Here is a 20,097-nt window from a genome sequence, read left to right on the forward strand (position 1 = left end):
TTGGCAAAAATTAAAAACAAAGAAAAATTACTAAAATCAGCAAGGGAAAAACAACAAATAACATACAAGGGAACACCCATAAGGTTAACAGCTGATTTCTCAGCAGAAACTCTACAAGCCAGAAGGGAGTGGCATAACATACTTAAAGTGATGAAAGGGAAAAACCTACAACCAAGATAACTCTACCCGGCAAGGATCTCATTCAGATTCAATGGAGAAATCAAAAACTTTACAGACAAGCAAAAGCTAACAGAATTCAGCACCACCAAACCAGCTCTACAACAAATGCTAAAGGAACTTCTCTAAGTGGGAAACACGAAAGAAGAAAAGGACCTACAAAAACAAACCCAAAACAATTAAGAAAATGGGCAAAGGAACATACATATCGATAATTACCTTAAACGTGAATGGATTAAATACTCCAACCAAAAGACACATGCTTGCTGAATGGATACAAAAACAAGACCCATATATATGCTGTCTACAAGAGACCCACTTCAGACCTAGGGACACATACAGACTGAAATTGAGGGGATGGAAAAAGATATTCCATGGCAATGGAAATCAAAAGAAAGCTGGAGTAGCTATACTCATATCAGATAAAATAGACTTTAAAATAAAGAATGTTACAAGAGACAAGAAGGACACGACATAATGATCAAGGGATCAATCCAAGAAGAAAATATAACAATTATAAATATATATACACCCAACATAGGAGAACCTCAATACATAAGGCAACTGCTAACAGCTATAAAAGAGGAAATCGACAGTAACACAGTAATACTGGGGGACTTTAACACCTCACTTACACCAATGGACAGATCATCCAAAATGAAAGTAAATAAGGCAACAGAAGCTTTAAATGACACAATAGAACAGATACATTTAATTGATATCTATAGGACATTCCATCCATAAACAGCAGATTACACTTTCTTCTCCAGCACGCATGGAACATTCTCCAGGATAGATCACATCTTGGGTCACAAAACAGCCTCAGTAAATTTAAGAAAATTGAAAACATATCAAGCATCTTTTCTGACCACAATGCTATGAGACTAGAAATGAAATACAGGGAAAAAACGTAAAAAACACAAACACATTCAGGCTAAACAATACGTTAATAAATAACCAAGAGATCACTGAAGAAATCAAAGAGGAAATCAAAAAATACCTAGAGACAAATGACAATGAAAATACGATGATCCAAAACCTATGGGATGCAGCAAAAGCAGTTCTAAGAGGGAAGTTTACAGCTATACAAGCCTACCTCAAGAAACAAGAAAAATCTCAAGTAAACAATCTAACCTTACACCTAAAGGAATCAGAAGAGAAAGAAGAACAAACAAAACCCGAAGTTAGCAGAAGGAAAGAAATCATCAAGATCAGAGCAGAAATAAATGAAATAGAAATAAAGAACACAATAGCAAAGATCAATAAAACTAAAAGCTGGCTCTTTGCCAAGATAAACAAAATTGATAAACCATTAGCCAGACTCATCAAGAAAAAGAGGGAGAGGACTCAAATCAATAAAATTAGAAATGAAAAAGGAGAAGTTACAACAGACACCGCAGAAATACAAAGCATCCTAAGAGACTTCTACAACAACTCTATGCCAATAAAATGGACAACCTGGAAGAAATGGACAAATTCTTAGAAAGGTATAACCTTCCAAGACTGAAGCAGGAAGAAACAGAAAATATGAACAGACCAATCACAAGGAATGAAATTGAAACTGTGATTAAAAATCTTCCAACAAACAGAAGTCCAGGACCAGATGGCTTCACAGGTAAATGCTATCAAACATTTAGAGAAGAGCTAACATCCATCCTTCTCAAACTCTTCCAAAACACTGCGGAGGAAGGAACACTCCCAAACTCATTCTATGAGGCCACCATTACCCTGATACCAAAATCAGACAAAGATACTACAAAAAAAGAAAATTACAGACCAATATCACTGATGAATATAGATGCAAAAATCTTCAACAAAATACTAGCAAACAGAATCCAACAGCACATTAAAAGGATCATACACCATGATCAAGTGGGATTTATCACAGGGATGCAAGGATTCTTCAATATATGCAAATCAATCAATGTGATACACCATATTAACAAACTGAAGAACAAAAATCATATGATCATCTCAATAGTTGTAGAAAAAGCTTTTGACAAAATTCAACACCCATTTATGATAAAAACTCTCCAGAAAGTGGGCACAGAGGGAATCTTCCTCAACATAATAAAGGCCATATACAACAAATCCACAGCCAACATCATTCTCAATGGTGAAAAACTGAAAGCATTTCCTCTAAGATCAGGTAACAGACAAGGATGTCCACTCTCACCACTATTATTCAACATAGTTTTGGAAGTCCTAGCCACGGCAACCAGAGAAGAGAAAGAAATAAAAGGAATACAAATTGGAAAAGAAGAAGTCAAACTGTCACTGTTTGCACATGACATGATACTATACATAGAGAATCCTAAAAATGCCACCAGAAAACTACAAGAGCTAATCAATGAATTTGGTAAAGTTGCAGGATACAAAATGAATGCACAGAAATCTCTTGCATTCCTAGACACTAATGATGAAAAATCTGAAAGAGAAATTGTGGAAACACTCTCATTTACCACTGCAACAAAAAGAATAAAATACCTAGGAATAAACCTACCTATGGAGACAAAAGACCTGTATGCAGAAAACTATAAGACACTGAAGAAAGAAATCAAAGATGATACCAACAGATGGAGAGATATACCATATTCTTGGATTGGAAGAATCAATACTGTGAAAATGACTATACTACCCAAAGCAATCTACAGATTGAATGCAATCCCCATCAAATTACCAATGGCATTTTTTTTTTTTTTTTTTTTTTTTTTTTTTTTTTTGCTGTACGCGGGCCTCTCACTGCTGTGGCCCCTCCCGTTGCGGAGCACAGGCTCCGGACGCACAGGCTCAGCGGCCATGGCTCACGGGCCCAGCCGCTCCGCGGCACATGGGATCCTCCCAGACCGGGGCACGAACCCGTATCCCCCGCATCGGCAGGCGGACTCTCAACCACTGCGCCACCAGGGAGGCCCTACCAATGGCATTTTTTACAGAACTAGAGCAAATCATCTTAAAATTTGTATAGAGACACAAAAGACCCCGAATAGCCAAAGCAGTCTTGAGGGAAAAAAACGGAGCTGGAGGGATTAGACTCCCTGACTTCAGACTATACTACAAAGCTACAGTAATCAAGACAATATGGTACTGGCACAAAAAACAGAAACATCGATCAATGGAACAAGATAGAAAGCCCAGAGATAAACCCACGCACGTATGGTCAACTAACCTATGACAACGGAGGCGAGGATATATAATGGAGAAAAGACAGTCTCTTCAATAAGTGGTGCTGGGGAAAGTGGACAGCTACATGTAAAAGAATGAAATTAGAACACTCCCTAACACCATACACAAAAATAAACTCAAAATAGATTCGAGACCTAAATGTAAGACCGGACACTATAAAACTTAGAGGAAAACATAGGAAGAACACTCTTTGATATAAATCACAGCAAGATCTTTTTTGATCCACCTCCTAGATTAATGGAAATAAAAACAAAAATAAAGAAATGGGACCTAATGAAACTTCGAAGATTTGCACAGCAAGGAAACCATAAACAAGATGAAAAGACAACCCTCAGAATGGGAGAAAATATTTGCAAATGAATCAGCAGACAAAGGATTAACCTCCAAAATATATAAACAGCTCATGCAGCTCAATATTAAAGAAACAATCAACCCAATCCAAAAATGGGCAGAAGACCTAAATAGACATTTCTCCAAAAAAGACATACAGATGGCCAAGAAGCACATGGAAAGCTGCTCAACATCACTAATTATTAGAGAAATGTAAATCAAAACTGCAATGAGGTATCACCTCACACCAGTTAGAATGGGCATCATCAGAAAATCTACAAACAACAAATGCTGGAGAGGGTGTGGAGAAAAGAGAACCTTCTTGCACTGCTAGTGGGAATGTAAACTGATACAGCCACTATGGAGAACAGTATGGAGGTTCCTCAAAAAACTAAAAATAGAATTACCATATGATCCAGCAATCCCACTACTGCGCATATACCCAGAGGAAACCATAATTCAAAAAGACACATGCACCTCAATGTTCACTGCAGCACTATTTACAATAGCCAGGTCATGGAAGCAACCTAAATGCCCATCGACAGACAAATGGATAAAGAAGATGTGGTACATATATACAATGAAATATTACTCAGCCATAAAAAGGAACGAAATTGAGTCATTTGTTGAGACATGGATGGATCTAGATACTGTCGTACAGAGTGAAGTAAGTCAGAAAGAGAAAAACAAATATCGTATATTAACGCATGTATGTAGAACCTAGAAAAATGATACAGATGAACCGGTTTGCAGGGCAGAAGTTGAGACACAGATGTAGAGAACAAACGTATGGATACCAAGGGGGGAAAACCACGGTGGGGTGGGGATGGTGGTGTGCTGAATTGGGCGATTGTGATTGCCATGTATACCCTGATGTGTATAAAACTGATGACTAATAAGAACCTGCAGTATAAACAAACAAACAAACAAAAAACAACTAATACTAAACTTTCTTTGGGTTATTTGTATGGAAATATGTTAATATAAATGTTTCAGGCATTACATGAAATTTCTAAAAATCTTATATGTTCTGGTATAATGTTATAAGTCATAATTCTAGTTATTACTTTAAAATGTGTATCTCAGAAATAACTAAATTTCCTTGTCAATTGCATTATTATGAACTTTCATCAAATCTTTAACCGTGGTCAATTTTAAGTCTTTTGTCATTTACAGACAGTTCTGGGTGTACTCTGATGCTTTTGCAAAAATGTTCCTATAAAAGGGTTTCATCTTCAAGGAATTCATGCAAAAGACTCTGACAAGTACAGCTCTCTGGTAACTGACTATACTGCTGAACTGAGTCAATAAGCATTTTCAGAACTCTAATAGAAAACTGATGAATTCATAAAAGTGCTAACAAAACATCAAGATTAAAAAAAATTAATTACATGGGACTGAGTGAACTGATGAGGATGATTATAATTTTTGTGACTTTCTGTTTGAATAAAAAAAAAAACCCACAAGGACTCAGAGGCAAAATCAATTTTCACTGCAAAGTAAAGGAGCTGTTACAGTGGAGGATTACTGGACTGAATGTCAATATCATGACATAGTATGAGTGTGTTTCGTGTTTGGTAATTGCAATCATTGTTGCTTTTGTTGTGGTCATGTATTTACAATGCTTGGTGTCAGTTTATTTATCTCTTGTAAAAATAAAATACAGTGTGTGTGTGTGTGTGTGTGTGTGTGTGTGTGAATTAATTAATTAATCAATTAATCAATCAATTAAAAAATAAAAAAATAAAAGGTAAAGGACAAAAAAAAATACAGAGAATGGTAGAGAATAACCAAAGACTTACTAACTACAAATTTCCCTCATTTTTCAAGATTCCAGTTTCTAAGATCAAGAACATAAATAAATTCCATGTATGGAAAATAAAAAGCAAATCCATACCTTGATACACTTGTGACATTAATTAAGAAGAAATAAAAACAGTGAAGAAAAACAGAATTACCTTCAGTCAAGGAAGAGAGATAAGTTAACTACAAAGGAACCACAATTAGACTGACTTCTCAATTTCAACAGTAAGGGCAGAATACAGAATACAGAATACAGAATATCACCTGTAACAAAATAACTGTCAAACTATAACTGTGTATCTAGTAAAACTACCTTTGAAGAACTGACATGAAAAAGATATTTTCTGGAAAAGGATGAAAAGGGAAGAAGTGAATGAAAGAAAGAAAAGGAAAATAGGAAACTAAAACTGTTTTAGATCAACAAACTCTCACCTAAATGAACTGGCAAAGACTGTACTTGACCAGGTACAAAATGACCCCCACATAGAAAATCTGTAACAGAAGAGCCAAAGGTATTGGTAAGTATGTCGGTAAATCTAAACAAACACTAACTAATAAAACAATGATAATATTTTAATTATTGAGGGGAAAAACAGAATATAACTACATTCTGAACAATATAAAACTTATATCTATATAAAATTAGACAAGGGATGAAGAGATTATAATGTGCTAAGGTGCACATTCAGGAGAAGGGCAAAGTTATTTATTGACTTTATACTTTGTTAATTACTCTTGTAAAACATCAATGTCCATCTTCCTTGCAAATAGCGGAAACAAAATGGGCCAAATGCAAAACCTTCAAGCAACTCAAAATGAAGGCAAAAAGAGGAGGGGGAAATTAATAGGGGAAAATTTTTTCTAATAGAAAACTTATAATAAGACATATAAATAGATCCAAATATATCAGCACTCACAATAAACAAATTGACTGAAATCTCCAGTTAAAAGCCAAATTTGTGAGAAATGGATAAGAAAAAAAATCCAGCTATAGAACACTATTTTTATAAGTACACATCATAAAATAAGGGTACAGAAGAACTGAAATTCAAGTAATGGAAAAAGATATACCAGGCTAAAAGAATATGGGAAAACAATGAATCATCTGATACAAAGAAATGAAATGACAAAATTATAAAAGAGCATTCTGAAGAGTAAGCAATTTTTCTGAACCAAAGCAGTATAATTGAGTCTCAGATTCATTTCACCTCATTTAATTCAGTTTAGGGCTTGAGTTTATTAATATCCTTTAGGAATCGGATTCTTTTGTCTACTGTACTAGCGTCCCTTCTGACCTGAACATTTGATAAGCATGCCGGTAGTGACTCTATGCAAAACAGTGAGAAAGTGGTTACGAAGTTAAAGCCTAGTATAGAGCCCTATAGCACCATAAAGAAGCATCTATATAGGCTGATACCTGTTTGCTTAAAGTATAGTTGCTCAAGGAATTACAAACCCCATTACTATTACTCATATCTTATTCTTTAATTTTATTCACAAGCCTATCAAGATACATTTTCTCAAATTCTGAAATCTAGATATTGTCAATAATATCTTTACCTATTTACACATGAGTGTGTACATACACACAAATCTTCACATATGTACATACACATATCTATCTACACATACATACACACTTATACAAAACAAACACACATATGTCATATAGATAAATCACAGTAATACTGTACCTCATAGGTAGTTCCATAATGGCACGTAAATTGGCATTGTCTGTTGGTTTCTGCATCTTGCTCAACATTGGTATAAAATATTACTCCATCTCCAGAGCAGGATACAATCTGCTTATCATTTGTGCATGGTAAGAATTTTGCACTAAATATATTTGCTCGGTGCCCTGAACGAATTGTTGTCAAAACCTAAAACACAGAGAGGAAGTAGTTCTTAGTAATTTATTAGTTCCTAAAAAGAAACATTCAAATTCAATATAATCACAGCCAGGAATAAATTCTCATTAACATTATCATCTCAAATGGAAAAATATCATTTGATTCCAAACTATTATAATTAGAAAAAAAAGAAATCAGAATCTCACATATTTTCTTTATTTCCCTCTGAGATGTAAAGAAGATTAAGTATCAACAGGAATAGTGCTGAAACTGAGTCCCCCTAAAACTGAGTTCCTCTGCAGAGTTTACGATTAATCTGTCTATCCAAATTTTATTCCCCGTCTCGTCCAACACCTGTTCCTCTCATGACTGAGGAGAATCAAAGAAAACGGGGGACTGAAACTGAAAGCAGGACCCTGTGGGGCTGTCCCAGGCATAAAAGCCTTTCAATGTCCCTTGTTTCTTGTTTGTAGGAAGAAGGCTTTTAGCCTCCTAGGCCTTCCCTGAGTTCCAAAGGGCAGATTAAACAGTTACTAATTAGGAGACTGAGAAAATGCAGAAACAGCAAAGGGAACTGGTCCTGGTTCTCTGCAGGAAGGAGAAGGGATTGTGCATAACAATTTGATACATATCTTTGAGTTCCTCTATAGGAACTAAGCCCCTCCCACCCAGGCAGAGGATGGTAAGTTCAGGCTGGGCACAAGCATGTGGACCCCAGACTAACTGGAGATTCCTAGAACACCACCCTGTTACTTCACCACCAGCCAACCAGAGGAGGGTTACACACCCAGCAGCCCTCCCCCCGATTTCTGCCTATAAAAATTTCTTCCCGGGGAATTCCCAGGTGGCGCAGTGGTTAAGAATCCGACTGCCGATGCAGGGGACACGGGTTCGAGCCCTGGTCCGGGAAGAACCCACATAAAAAAAAAAAAAAAAAAAAAATTTCTTCCCTGAAACCCATGGGGAGTTTGGGTCTTTTGAGCAGGAGTCACCTGTTCTCTTTGCATGGCCCTTGCAAGAAACCTTTCTCTGCTCCAAACTCTGACATTTACGTTTGTTTGGCCTCATTGTGCATCAGGCACACAAACTTGGGTTCAACAACAGTGCCTTGAAAATTAAATATACATATTTCCACCTACTTGGTGTATCTGACTCATTCATAAACCCTCAGTAAATATAAAAAGACTATCTTGTTTGATTTTTGAAACTGTTTACTAGATGATTATTAAGTTATTCCCTTTCAGGATGAAGAAATAAAAGTAAACTGAATTTAAATGAATCATAAAGTAATGAAATGGTACAGATGAGGATACAGCAGAACTTCCTACCTCTAACTCCTTAATAATTTAAAAGACCAGAATTCCTGCGACAGAAATACAGCTTAAAATAAACATTTTAATATTTGTAACATACACTGCAGGTAAAAGACCAAATCCCCCGACAGTGTCTAAAAATTGAGAGGGGGAAAAAAACCCAACAAAACCTGATTTTTTTAAAAATGGGCAAAAGATCTGAAGAGATAGTCCAAAGACATACAAATGGCCCTTAAAAATGTGAAAAAGCATCTAAGTTTATTCATAAAGGAAATGCAAATTGAAACTACATTGAGATTACTAATTCCCACTTTTCAGATTGGCAAAAATTCAGAAGCTTGACAACATACTGTATAAGTGAGCATGGCGGGGGGTGGGGGTGGGCGGGGACACCAGGCTCTTTAAACAATTCTGGTGGGATTACTAAATGGTACAAGACCAATGGAGAGGAATTTAGCAGCACCTCACAAAACCACATATGCGTTAACCCTTTGATCAGACAAGTCTATTTCTAAGAATTTACGCTGACGATACACCTCCAGTAATACCAAAAAAAAAAGTACCAAGTTACTTACTGAGTTATTTATAATAGCAAAACACAGGAGACTGGCTGAATAAATTATGGTACATCCCCACAACGTATTATATACAATGGGAATTTAATGCAATGGGAATATCTGGTGTGCTTTTTAAAAAAAAATGTGTTCAAAATAAGGGAATATGTCAAAACACAGACACAAGGTTGCTTTAGTTCACTTTAAATGTCTTACTGAACAAAACTAACACAACACTGTAAAGCAACTATACTCCAATAAAATGTTTTAAATAAATAAACAAATAAAAGAACAACCAAAAATGTCTTACTGAACAAACTGGGGCAATTCAAGCATCAATAAGAATATCAGTGATAGATTATAATTTATTGAATAAAAATAAAAATCTATAATCCCACAGTAATTTTTTCAAAAAGGTGGCAAAGACAGAGGAAATGCTCTTATTCACAGAATAATGTCAATTAATAAATGTAGAAGGAATGACAGAATTAAAAATCACTATTGATAACCACATTATAACAACTGAATAAGGTAAGAATCAATGAATACTGAAACCACTGTATGAAAGATTGCTATGAAAGAGAGTATTCACACAGTCCCAACACACTACTCCCCAGTAGCTTATAATCACAAAGGGTAAATGTACCTACACAATGGAAAGATCAAACTTAACATCACCAATTAGGGGACAAATTAATATCATGTACTACAATATCACCCATGGAGAATTCCTAGCAAAAATGTTTAATGTTAATCTACTCATGAACAAACAATCAGACAAATCCAAATGGAGGGACATTCTATAAAATAACTTGACTGATATGTCAATATAACAATAAAACAACATATGAATGTCATGAAAGACCAAAAAGTTGAATGAACTGTTCTAAAGGAGACAAAGGAAATATGACAAATAAATGAAATATGTGGTGCTGGATTGGGGGCTGGATTGAAGGAGGCATGGCAGTGACAAAGTTACTGAAATGGGTAAATTTGAACATGGACTATATATGTATATATGTGCAGGTATTATGTGTGTACATATGTAATATACTATGGACGAAGAATGTCACCTGCCATATCAGTAAACAAAGGATGTCACTGCAGCCACCCCCAATGGTGCACCCTGAGGGGAACTCAGAACAGCGATAAGCAGGCTGCCAGCCATCAAGCCATCAGTCTCTGCAGCCACCCCCAATGGTGCACCCTGAGGGGATTCAAGATAGAGAAAAAGAGGATACTGACCATAGATAGTTAAGGTACATAGCAAAGGAACAATTTCAATAAGCCCAGATTCCTGCATCTTCCCAAACAAAGAGCTAAATTCTTTAACTTGAGATGTCTGGGGTTTTTTAATTAGCAGTAATCTTTTGATGTTCTGACTACCTAGGGGTTTTTTTGCAAAAACTCATATATCCTGGCTCCTCCTTTACCTCTCCAGAACAGTCCCTCAGAGCTATCTGAGAGGCTGTCTCCCTGGCTTAAGTCCTCAGTATATCCACCAAATAAAACATATTTCTCAACTTTTATGTTGTGCATTTTTTTCAGTCGACAGTACAAAACTGTATATATTATACAAATATGATAACAGCATATAGTCAATTCTCATTACTACTGGTAGCTGTGCTCTGTAAAGTCACCACAAACACTGAATCAGCAAGTGCTGAATCACTGCTCCTACGGAAATACACGGTTAGGTTCCTGTGAGGCGCTGGTCACAATATTTTCATCAACTAATCAATAAGTAACTTTGTTTCATGTGTTTCTGTTTAAAGACACTTTATTTGATATGTATTGTTGATTCATTAACATTGAACTCATGGCCAACAGCACTATAACTCATGCCTAAATGAAGCTTATCTAACATATTTTCTCCAAAAAGCATATCCCAGACTTCCTGTACTTAGGAATACCAGATAGTACTTCAGCATGATACCTGGGGACCACTTAAACATTGAAATCACTAACAAAAAGCACAAAAATGCAAAACCTGTGACACTAAATGTATCACAAAAAGGATAAAATACAATATGTTTACAGTATTCGATTTGAAACAAGAAGTCTGAGTGTCACTTTGTTTGATCTCACCTGGGAATGTGAGTGTCGATGTATGTGCTGGGCAACTCAAATTTTCTGCCACTCTGTACATGTACATGGCCATAAATGACCAGGAAAACACTGGAAGTATTGATTTTGGGGTTAAAAATAAATTTAATGAGTAGGTGAATTTGCAAATATGGAATCCATAAGTAATGATGATCAACTCTATATTCAATATTACATATCTTGACCATGGTAACTGCATTATAGCTATATAGGATAATGTTCTTGTTCTTAGTAGATAGATGTCAAAGTATTCATGAATGAAGTGCATAATGCTTCCAACTTACTCTAAAATACTTTTTAAACAATCTATTTGTGGATGTTCATTGTACTATTCTTTCAACTTTTTCATCAGTTTTAAAATCTTAAAACAAATTTAGGAAAAGATATTTCAACTTTATTTTTGGTTTGGTTTTAAGTGAGTATTTACTATATAACACTGACAAACTCATAAGTGAGAGTACGACACCACATCAGAACACAGATCTGGTATAAATATTAGCAGCTACTTACCTTGACCACCTTAAGTATTTAAGTCACCTCATTTTATCTAAGAGCTAGGGTCATGAACAAAATAAGGATTTGCTGAGTACCATACAGTACTGTACTGTAAGTCTTATTAATGCACATTTAATTAAGGTCAAATAAAAAAGGGGAGAGAATTTGCACCTACATCAACCAAAGCCAATGGAGAATAAAAACTGTTAAATGTTTAAAATTTTTTCATTCCTCTCTCCAAGTATAAGACACTGAGACCTGGACAATTAAGGTACAAGAAATAACACAGAGAATAATTAATGTAAAGTCTTTAAACAAGATAGAATCATAGTCTTTAATGCTGTCAAATATTTCAGCATGGTTTACCAAGTATCTAAGTATATATAAGTCACTACATACAATGTAAGTCGTTTCTTAGTCTGATAGGCATTTGACTTTGCTTTAGTCACATTCAACAGACATTATTCTTAACACTTTGATTTATCTCCATTCAACAGGTTTATGTATAGCTCCAGAAACAAAAGGAGGAACCTCATTCAATACATTAACATGTGTACTGGCATATCACATATCACTCAAAAATTGAAATAAATTTCTTTATTAAAGTAATCAAAGTAACCATTAAAGTAATTAGTAAAAAACTGAAGTCCTTTCCCTCTGAACAAATCTCTTGATTTCAGATGTCCCTCTCCAAACTTACTCCTTTTTCTCTAGTATTCCCCATCTTAATAGCATCAATATCCACCCACACAGTTGATCAACTCAAAAACTAGGGAATCATCCTTCATTTCTCTTTCCCTCATCCACTATATAAAATCCACCAGCAAATCCATGTCCAAGATACATTTCAAATTACTTCTCACCACCTTTAATGCCATGATCTCTGCCTCAACCATCATCCGTTCTCAACTACAATCTCAGAGATTTTCATCTCAGTCTCTGGCTTACATCAGTGGCCTCCTGTCTCCTAGCTTCTGATCTTACTCAAACTCTACTCTCCAAAAAGCATCCACAGCTAACTTTTAAAAAGACAAATCATATCACTTCCATGTTTAAAATACTCTAGTGATCAGCTATTTCAACTACACTAAAAAGTAAACTCCTTAATCTAGCCTATCACACCTACTACCTGACCCCTGCATAATGATGTTAACTTCATTTTGTACTGCTTCTTTCCCTAATTTATTAATAGATAATTGTTGGTAGAACTAGTACTCATCTATATACAGTTAGTAATTTCACCAATGGTCAGAATTTGTTTTTAATTGTTGAAATGGAATCAATACAACCAATACAGATATGCACGCTACTGGAGATAAAGAGCAGTAAAGTCGATTTAAAAAAATAGATGTGCAGCTGCAAACAGTTAGAATTTTTGAAAGCTAGATTTATTTTCTTATTTGTGCTTTCCTTGGATTAATGCGTTATAATACTTTTTCAGAAAACATCTAAGAATAATGGCCTACAGAGGTGGAAGTTGGCAGAGTAACTTAATCTAAAATGAACAAAACAAAACATTAACTTCAATTAGTAATAAATGTGAAAGTGAACTAGCTGTAATGTCTATCACTTTGCTGAACATCAGGTTACTCTGACTAATCTATCTGGCCAAGCAGGTATCTCTTCCCTCCTGCATCACATTATATACAACACTTTCAAACCTTCATGCTTGGTCCAGGAGTATCTAGATAGAAGATGCTAGCTCTTCAATCTCTTAGTAAAAATCACCCCTCCCCCAACCCATGCCTACCTTTGTCTAAGGCACTGAATACAGAAACTTCTTGCCTTTCTTTTACTAATATTTATTGGGCACCTACTACATGACAGGAAATTTACTAAGTGTTGAGGAAACAAAAAGGAAAAAGAAATGGGTCATTGTCCCAAAGAAGTTATAGTCTAATGGTGAGCAACATGCAAACAAACATAATAATTGAGTTATCCATAAAATATGAGAACATAGAGGAAGGAATGCCTGCATCTGCCTTGGTAAGCTAGAGATATATCACAGATAAGAGCTGAGGCTTGAAGGATGAAATTAAACTTGCCAAGTAGGTAGGAGGTGCATGGGACAGCAGAACATCCCACAAAGAGAGAAAAGCAGAAGCAAAGCATAGAAGAAACAAACAACATTTTATGCTCTGAGAACTAAAGGTAGCTGAATGAAGCCAAGTCAAGAAAAATTTTGCATATGCTCAGGATTTCTTTTACAGAAGATGCTGCAAGGCTACCTGAGGGCTAACTTCCTTCTGTTTTCATCTATACCTTGTGGAGGAGGCCCTTTGGGGGTCCCAGAATATTGTGCAAAGTCTCTTATAGGAATCCATACCTGACTGGGATCCTGAGCTTTGTTTCTATTTACCTTGACCTTCAAGGCCACCAAAACTAAAGTTTAGATATGTTAAGACTGACAAATATCTTCAGGGAAAAAGTGGCTATCATGCTCACTTCTCTGGATTCCCTTTTTCCCTTCCATTTTGGACTGATAATTCCTTACTATCAAGACAGTTATTTACTTTTAGGATAATTTTTAAAGTTTTTAATCAAGCATTTTTGAGTTGATTTCAGTGGGAGGATTGGTCCAAATAAACTAGTCTGTAATTCTTGAAAAAAGAAGCTTCTCTTTCTATGTATTTGAGATCTATGATATATATAACTAAGACATGATGCCATTAATAAGGAACAATTAAATCTACTTTTAAAAAGTATCAAAACTTTTATATGTGATAAATCTTTCCATGAACTCACAGGATTTAAAAAGAGAGTAAAACTATATGAACAGATAATATCTGACTCAAGATCAAAAAACTTTATTTTCCTATGTAGTGAATCATCAGTGTTTTAAAACAAAAAATATTCCAATATGACAGCAAATTTGGATCTATTAAAACCACTATGTGAAAACTATAAAGTACTGTTATACTCAAAATCTTTTAAAGTATTATCTGATTAATCATTTCTCAAACTGAAAAAGAAGAGTAATCACTTTTCAAATATACATATTCTACTGGGAACCATACATCAAAGTGATTATCATTTTTTTTAAATAAGCAAATAAAGGAAAAACAAGATCTTCTAAAAATTATTCCAGTGGGGATATTCACAAAATAATTGAAGGCAGGGACTTGGAGAGATATTTGTACAGCTCTGCTCATAGCAGCATTATTCACAATAGCCAAAAGGTGGAAATAACCCAAGTGTTCACTGACACATGAAAGGCTGAACAAAATGTGATATATACATACAATGGAATATTTGTCAGCCTTAAAAAGAAAGGAAATACTGACACATGCTGCTCATGGATGAACCTTAAGGACCTTATTCTAAGTAAAATAAGCCAGTCACAAAAGGACAAATACTGTATATAAACACTTATATGAGGTACCTGGAGTAGACAAATTCATAGAGATAGGAAGTAGAACAGTGGTTGTCAGGGGCTGGGGGAGGGAAGAATGAAGGGTTATTGCTTAATGGGTATAGAGTTTCAGTTTTGCAAGATGAGAAGAGTTTTACAGCTGGATGATGGTGATGGTATCACAACAATATGAATGTACTTAATGTCGGTGAACTGAACTCTTAAAAATGGTTAATATGCTTAATTTTACATAATGCGTATTTTACAACAATTTTTATAAGAAAGAGTAAAGCTCTGGGACTTCCCTAGTGGTCCAGTGGTTAAGAATCTGCCTTCCATTGCAGAGAACATGGGTTCGATCCCTGGTTGGGGAACTAAGATTCCACATGCTGCAGGACAACTAAGCCTGCACGCCACAACTACTGAGCCCATGCACTCTAGAGCCTGTGCACCACAACTAGAGAGCCTGTGCGCCACAACTACTGAGCCCACGTGCTCTGGAGCCTGTACACAACTAGAGAGAAGCCTGCACACCGTAATTAGAGAAGCCCATGCACCACAACGAAGAGCCCACACGCCACAACAAAAGATCCCGTGTGCCGCAACTAACACCTGATGCAGCTAAATAAATAAATAAATAAATAAATTTTTTAAAGGGTAAAGCTCTGCATCTTTTCAAAACAAAAAAATATTCCATTGGTATCTAGATGAGTGATTTAAATACTTTAAACATTAAAATTCTGATAGTGATTATCAAAAAGCATTCCACATATACATTATTCCAGGAAGGTTCTCTGAGTAATTGCAGAGCTAAGACAAGGAGGATTCTGAAACATCAAGCTCCCCTCTGCTAAGTCAGGAGAATTAAGTAAAGCTATCTCTGAAATAAAACTATGACCTGTCCTTTAATCAAGGATAGCCTCCATACAAACCATTTTTTAGGCTGAAGAACCACAAACATTTATTTAAATATCTTAACTATTTAAATGTAGAAAAACAAAAAATACATGAACACGTTATTCTGTAAGATTGCTAATATTAAATATGACTTCAGTCTGCCAATCTACAGTATTCTCACTCATATAAAAGTATTTGTATACTTACTCTTATAAAGTCAGAAGAAGGGCCAATAAAAATCAGCACATAATCCAAATTAAAACTCAATATGATATCCCAGTTTACTGAATTGGATGTTATGAAGCATTTCATTAGAACCTAGCCACTGTTTGTAAACTGATAAAATTCAGTTTCTTAAACTGCTTGGCTGAAGATTAGATTCTGTGAGCATAAAAGAAAAAAAATCACATTTTTCCCCCAAAGAATGGCTTATTGAGATAATGTCACTTTTGGCAATTTTATCCACATGCATAAAATGAAGCATATTTAAATTTTCTAGAGTCAAAAGGCTGAATGAAATCTAATGTTTTCCTAAAGAAACTAAGGAACTTGCATGTGATAACTTCCAAATTATATAACTTTAGAAAAATAGGGATATTCTTCACAAATGCCCACTCCATGATTATTCACTATTTCTTGATTTCTAGCTTCTTGATTTTTTTTTTCTCTCATTAAGTTGTAGAATTTTAAAACCACTTTACCTTTCTGCTGTAAGGATTACTAATTACTAACTTGGTGTCATCTGAGCCAGATAAAATATATTCTCCAGTCTCATTCCAACAGATCGTATTAACCTAAAAAGAAAGCAAAAAAGAAATTTAAGCAGACTGAAAGTAAAATAAGTATGCCATCTTCACTTAGCTGATGGTTCAAAATTTATATCACTAATGACGTTATGTCTATGGTAAATAGTATTTACAAGTTTACTTAGTGAAAATACATACTGAGTGCCATTTGGCAAGCACAATGTTCTATAAATTCACAATGAAATATGAGTCTTTCTTAAGTTTTATTTAAATTTATTTTAATTAGTCCATTTTATACCCAGAGACATAAAACCAAGTCACCTAAAAAGGAATTAGAAAAACTTACTACAGAGCTACAGTAACCAAGGCTGTGTGGTACTGTCATGATCATAGACATATCAATCAGTGGAATGGAATTGAGTCCACAAAGACGAGAGAGAAAGGACCCGAGAAAATATTTCAAGAGGTTATAGTCGAAAACTTCCCTAACATTGGAAAGGAAATAGCCACCCAAGTCCAGGAAGTGCAGAGAGTCCCAGGCAGGATAAACCCAAGCAGAAACATGCCAAGACACACAGTAATCAAACTGACAAAAATTAAAGAAAAAAAAATTATTAAAAGCAACAAGGGAAAAATGACAAATAACCTACAACTCCCATAAGATTAACAGCTGATTTCTCAGCAGAAATTCCACAAGCCAGAAGGGACTGGCACGATATATTTAAAGTGATGAAACGGAAGAACCTAAAACCAAGATTACTCTACCCAGCAAGGATCTCATTCAGATTCAAAAGAGAAATCAAAAGCTTTACAAACAAGCAAAACCCAAGTGAATTCAGCACCACCAAAGCAGCTCTACAACAAATGCTAAAGGAACCTCTCTACGTGGGAAACACAAGAGAAGAAAAGGACCTACAAAAACAAACCCAAGACAATTAAGAAAATGGTAACAGGAACATACATATGTATAATTACCTTAAATGTGAATGGATTAAATGCTCCAACCAAAAGACACAGGCTCGCTGAATGGATAAAAACACAAGACCCATATATATGCTATGTACAAGAGACCCACTTCATACCTAGGGATACACACAGACTGAAAGTAAGGGGATGGAAAAATGGAAAAAGATATTCCATCCAAATGGAAATCAAAAGAAAGTTGGAGTAGCAATATTCATAAAAGTAAAAATAGACTTTAAAATAAAGACTACTAAAGGAGGCAAGGAAGGACACAACATAATGATCAAGGGATCAATCCAAGAAGAAGATATAACAATTGTAAATATTTATGCACCCAACATAGGAGCACCTCAATATGTAAGTCAAACGCTAACAACTATAAAAGGGGAAACTGACAGTAACACAGTAATAGTAGGGGACTTCAACACTCCACTTTCCCAATGGACAAGTCATCCAAAATGACAATAAATAAGGAAACACAAGCTTTAAATGACACATTAGATAGACTTAACTGATATTTATAGGACATTCCACTTTCTTCGCAAGTGCATGTGGAATATTCTCCAGGATAGATCACATTTTCAGTTACAAATCAAGTCTTGGTAAATTTAAGAAAACTGAAATCATATCAAGCATCTTTTCAAACCATAACACTATGAGATTAGAAATAAATGACAGGGAAAAAATGTAAAAAACACAATCATATGGACGCTAAACAATGTTGCTAAATAACCAAGAGATCACTGAAGAAATCAAAGAGGAAAATAAAAAATACCTAGAGACAAATGACAACAAAAACACAATGATCCAAAACCTATGGGATGCAGTAAACCCAGTTCTAAGAGGGAACTTTATAGCAATACAATGCTACCTCAAGAAACAAGAAAATCTCAAATAAACAATCTAACCTTACACTTAAAGGAACCAGAGAAAGAAGAACAAACAAAACCCAAAGTTAGTAGAAGGAAAGAAATCATAAAGATCGGAGCAGAAATAAATGAAATAGAAACAAAGAAAACAATAGCAAGGATCAATAAACCTAAAAGCTGTTTTTTTGAGAATATAAACAAAATTGAAAAACATTTAGCAGGACTCAAATCAATAAAATTAGAAATGAAAAAGGAGAAGTTACAACGGACACCACAGAAATACAAAGCATCATAAGAGGCTACTATAAGCAATGTATGCCAATAAAATGGACAACCTGGAAGAAACAGACGAATTATTAGAAAGGTATAACCTTCCAAGACTGAACGAGGAAGAAATAGAAAATATGAACTGATCAATAACAAGCACTGAAACTGAAACTGTGATGAAAAATCTTCAAACACACAAAAGTCCAGGACCAGACCCCTTCACAGAATTCTCTCAAACATTCAGAGAAGAGCTAACACTCATCCTTCTCAACTCTTCCAAAAAAACTGCAGAAGAAGGAACACTCCCAAACTCATTCTACGAGGCCACCATCACACTGATACCAAAACAAGACAAAGATACTACAAAAAATATTACAGACCAATATCACTGATGAACATAGATGCAAGAATCCTCAACAAAATACTAGGAAACAGAATCCAACAACACACTGAAAGGATCATACACCATGATCAAGTGGAATTTATCCCAGGGATGCAAGGATTCTTTGATATATGCAAATCAATCGATGTGATACACCATATTAACAAACTGAAGAATAAAAACCATATGATCGGGGTTCCCTGGTGGCGCAGTGGTTGAGAGCCCGCCTGCTGATGCAGGGGACACAGGTTCGTGCCCCGGTCTGGGATGATCCCACATGCCGCGGAGTGGCTGGGCCCGTGAGCCATGGCGCTGAGTCTGCGCATCCGGAGCCTGTGCTCCGCAATAGGAGAGGCCACAACAGTGAGAGGCCCGTGTAATGCAAAAAATAAACAAAAACAAAAAACAAAAACCATATGATCATCTCAGTAGATGCAGAAAAAGCTTTTGACAAAATTCAACACCCATTTATGATAAAAACTCTCCAGAAAGTGGGCATACAGGGAAACTACCTCAACATAATAAAGGCCATATACGACAAACCCACAGCCAACATCATTCTCAATGGTGAAAGATTGAAAGCATTTCCTCTAAGATCAGGAAGAAAACAAGGATGTTCACTCTCGCCAGTATTATTCAACACAGTTTTGAAAGTCCTAGCCATGGCAATGAGAGAAGAAAAAGAAAGAAAAGGAATGCAAATTGGAAAAGAAGTAGTAAGACTGTCACTGTTTGCAGATGAGATGATACTAAATATAGATAATCCTAAAGATGCCACCATAAAACTACTAGAGCTAATCAATGAAT

General features: G+C 35.4%; 1 protein-coding gene across 7 annotated transcripts in view; it reads right to left on the reverse strand.

Annotated features, from left to right (window-relative positions):
- The window catches only part of DCAF6 (DDB1 and CUL4 associated factor 6), a 165,587-nt gene that overhangs the window by 111,575 nt on the left and 33,915 nt on the right, over positions 1–20,097 (reverse strand). For all 7 annotated transcript variants that reach the window (XM_082614240.1, XM_082614239.1, XM_082614238.1 and 4 more), the window contains exons 3-4: positions 16,765–16,857; positions 7,191–7,376 (exon numbers count right to left, since the gene is read on the reverse strand). In XM_082614240.1, the coding sequence (XP_082470366.1) occupies positions 7,191–7,376; positions 16,765–16,857 (279 nt within the window). The remainder of the gene's footprint in view (positions 1–7,190; positions 7,377–16,764; positions 16,858–20,097) is intronic.

The sequence above is a fragment of the Mesoplodon mirus genome (assembly GCF_964341445.2).
Source record: "Mesoplodon mirus genome assembly, chromosome: 3".
In the NCBI taxonomy this organism is placed as follows: Eukaryota; Metazoa; Chordata; class Mammalia; order Artiodactyla; family Ziphiidae; genus Mesoplodon; species Mesoplodon mirus.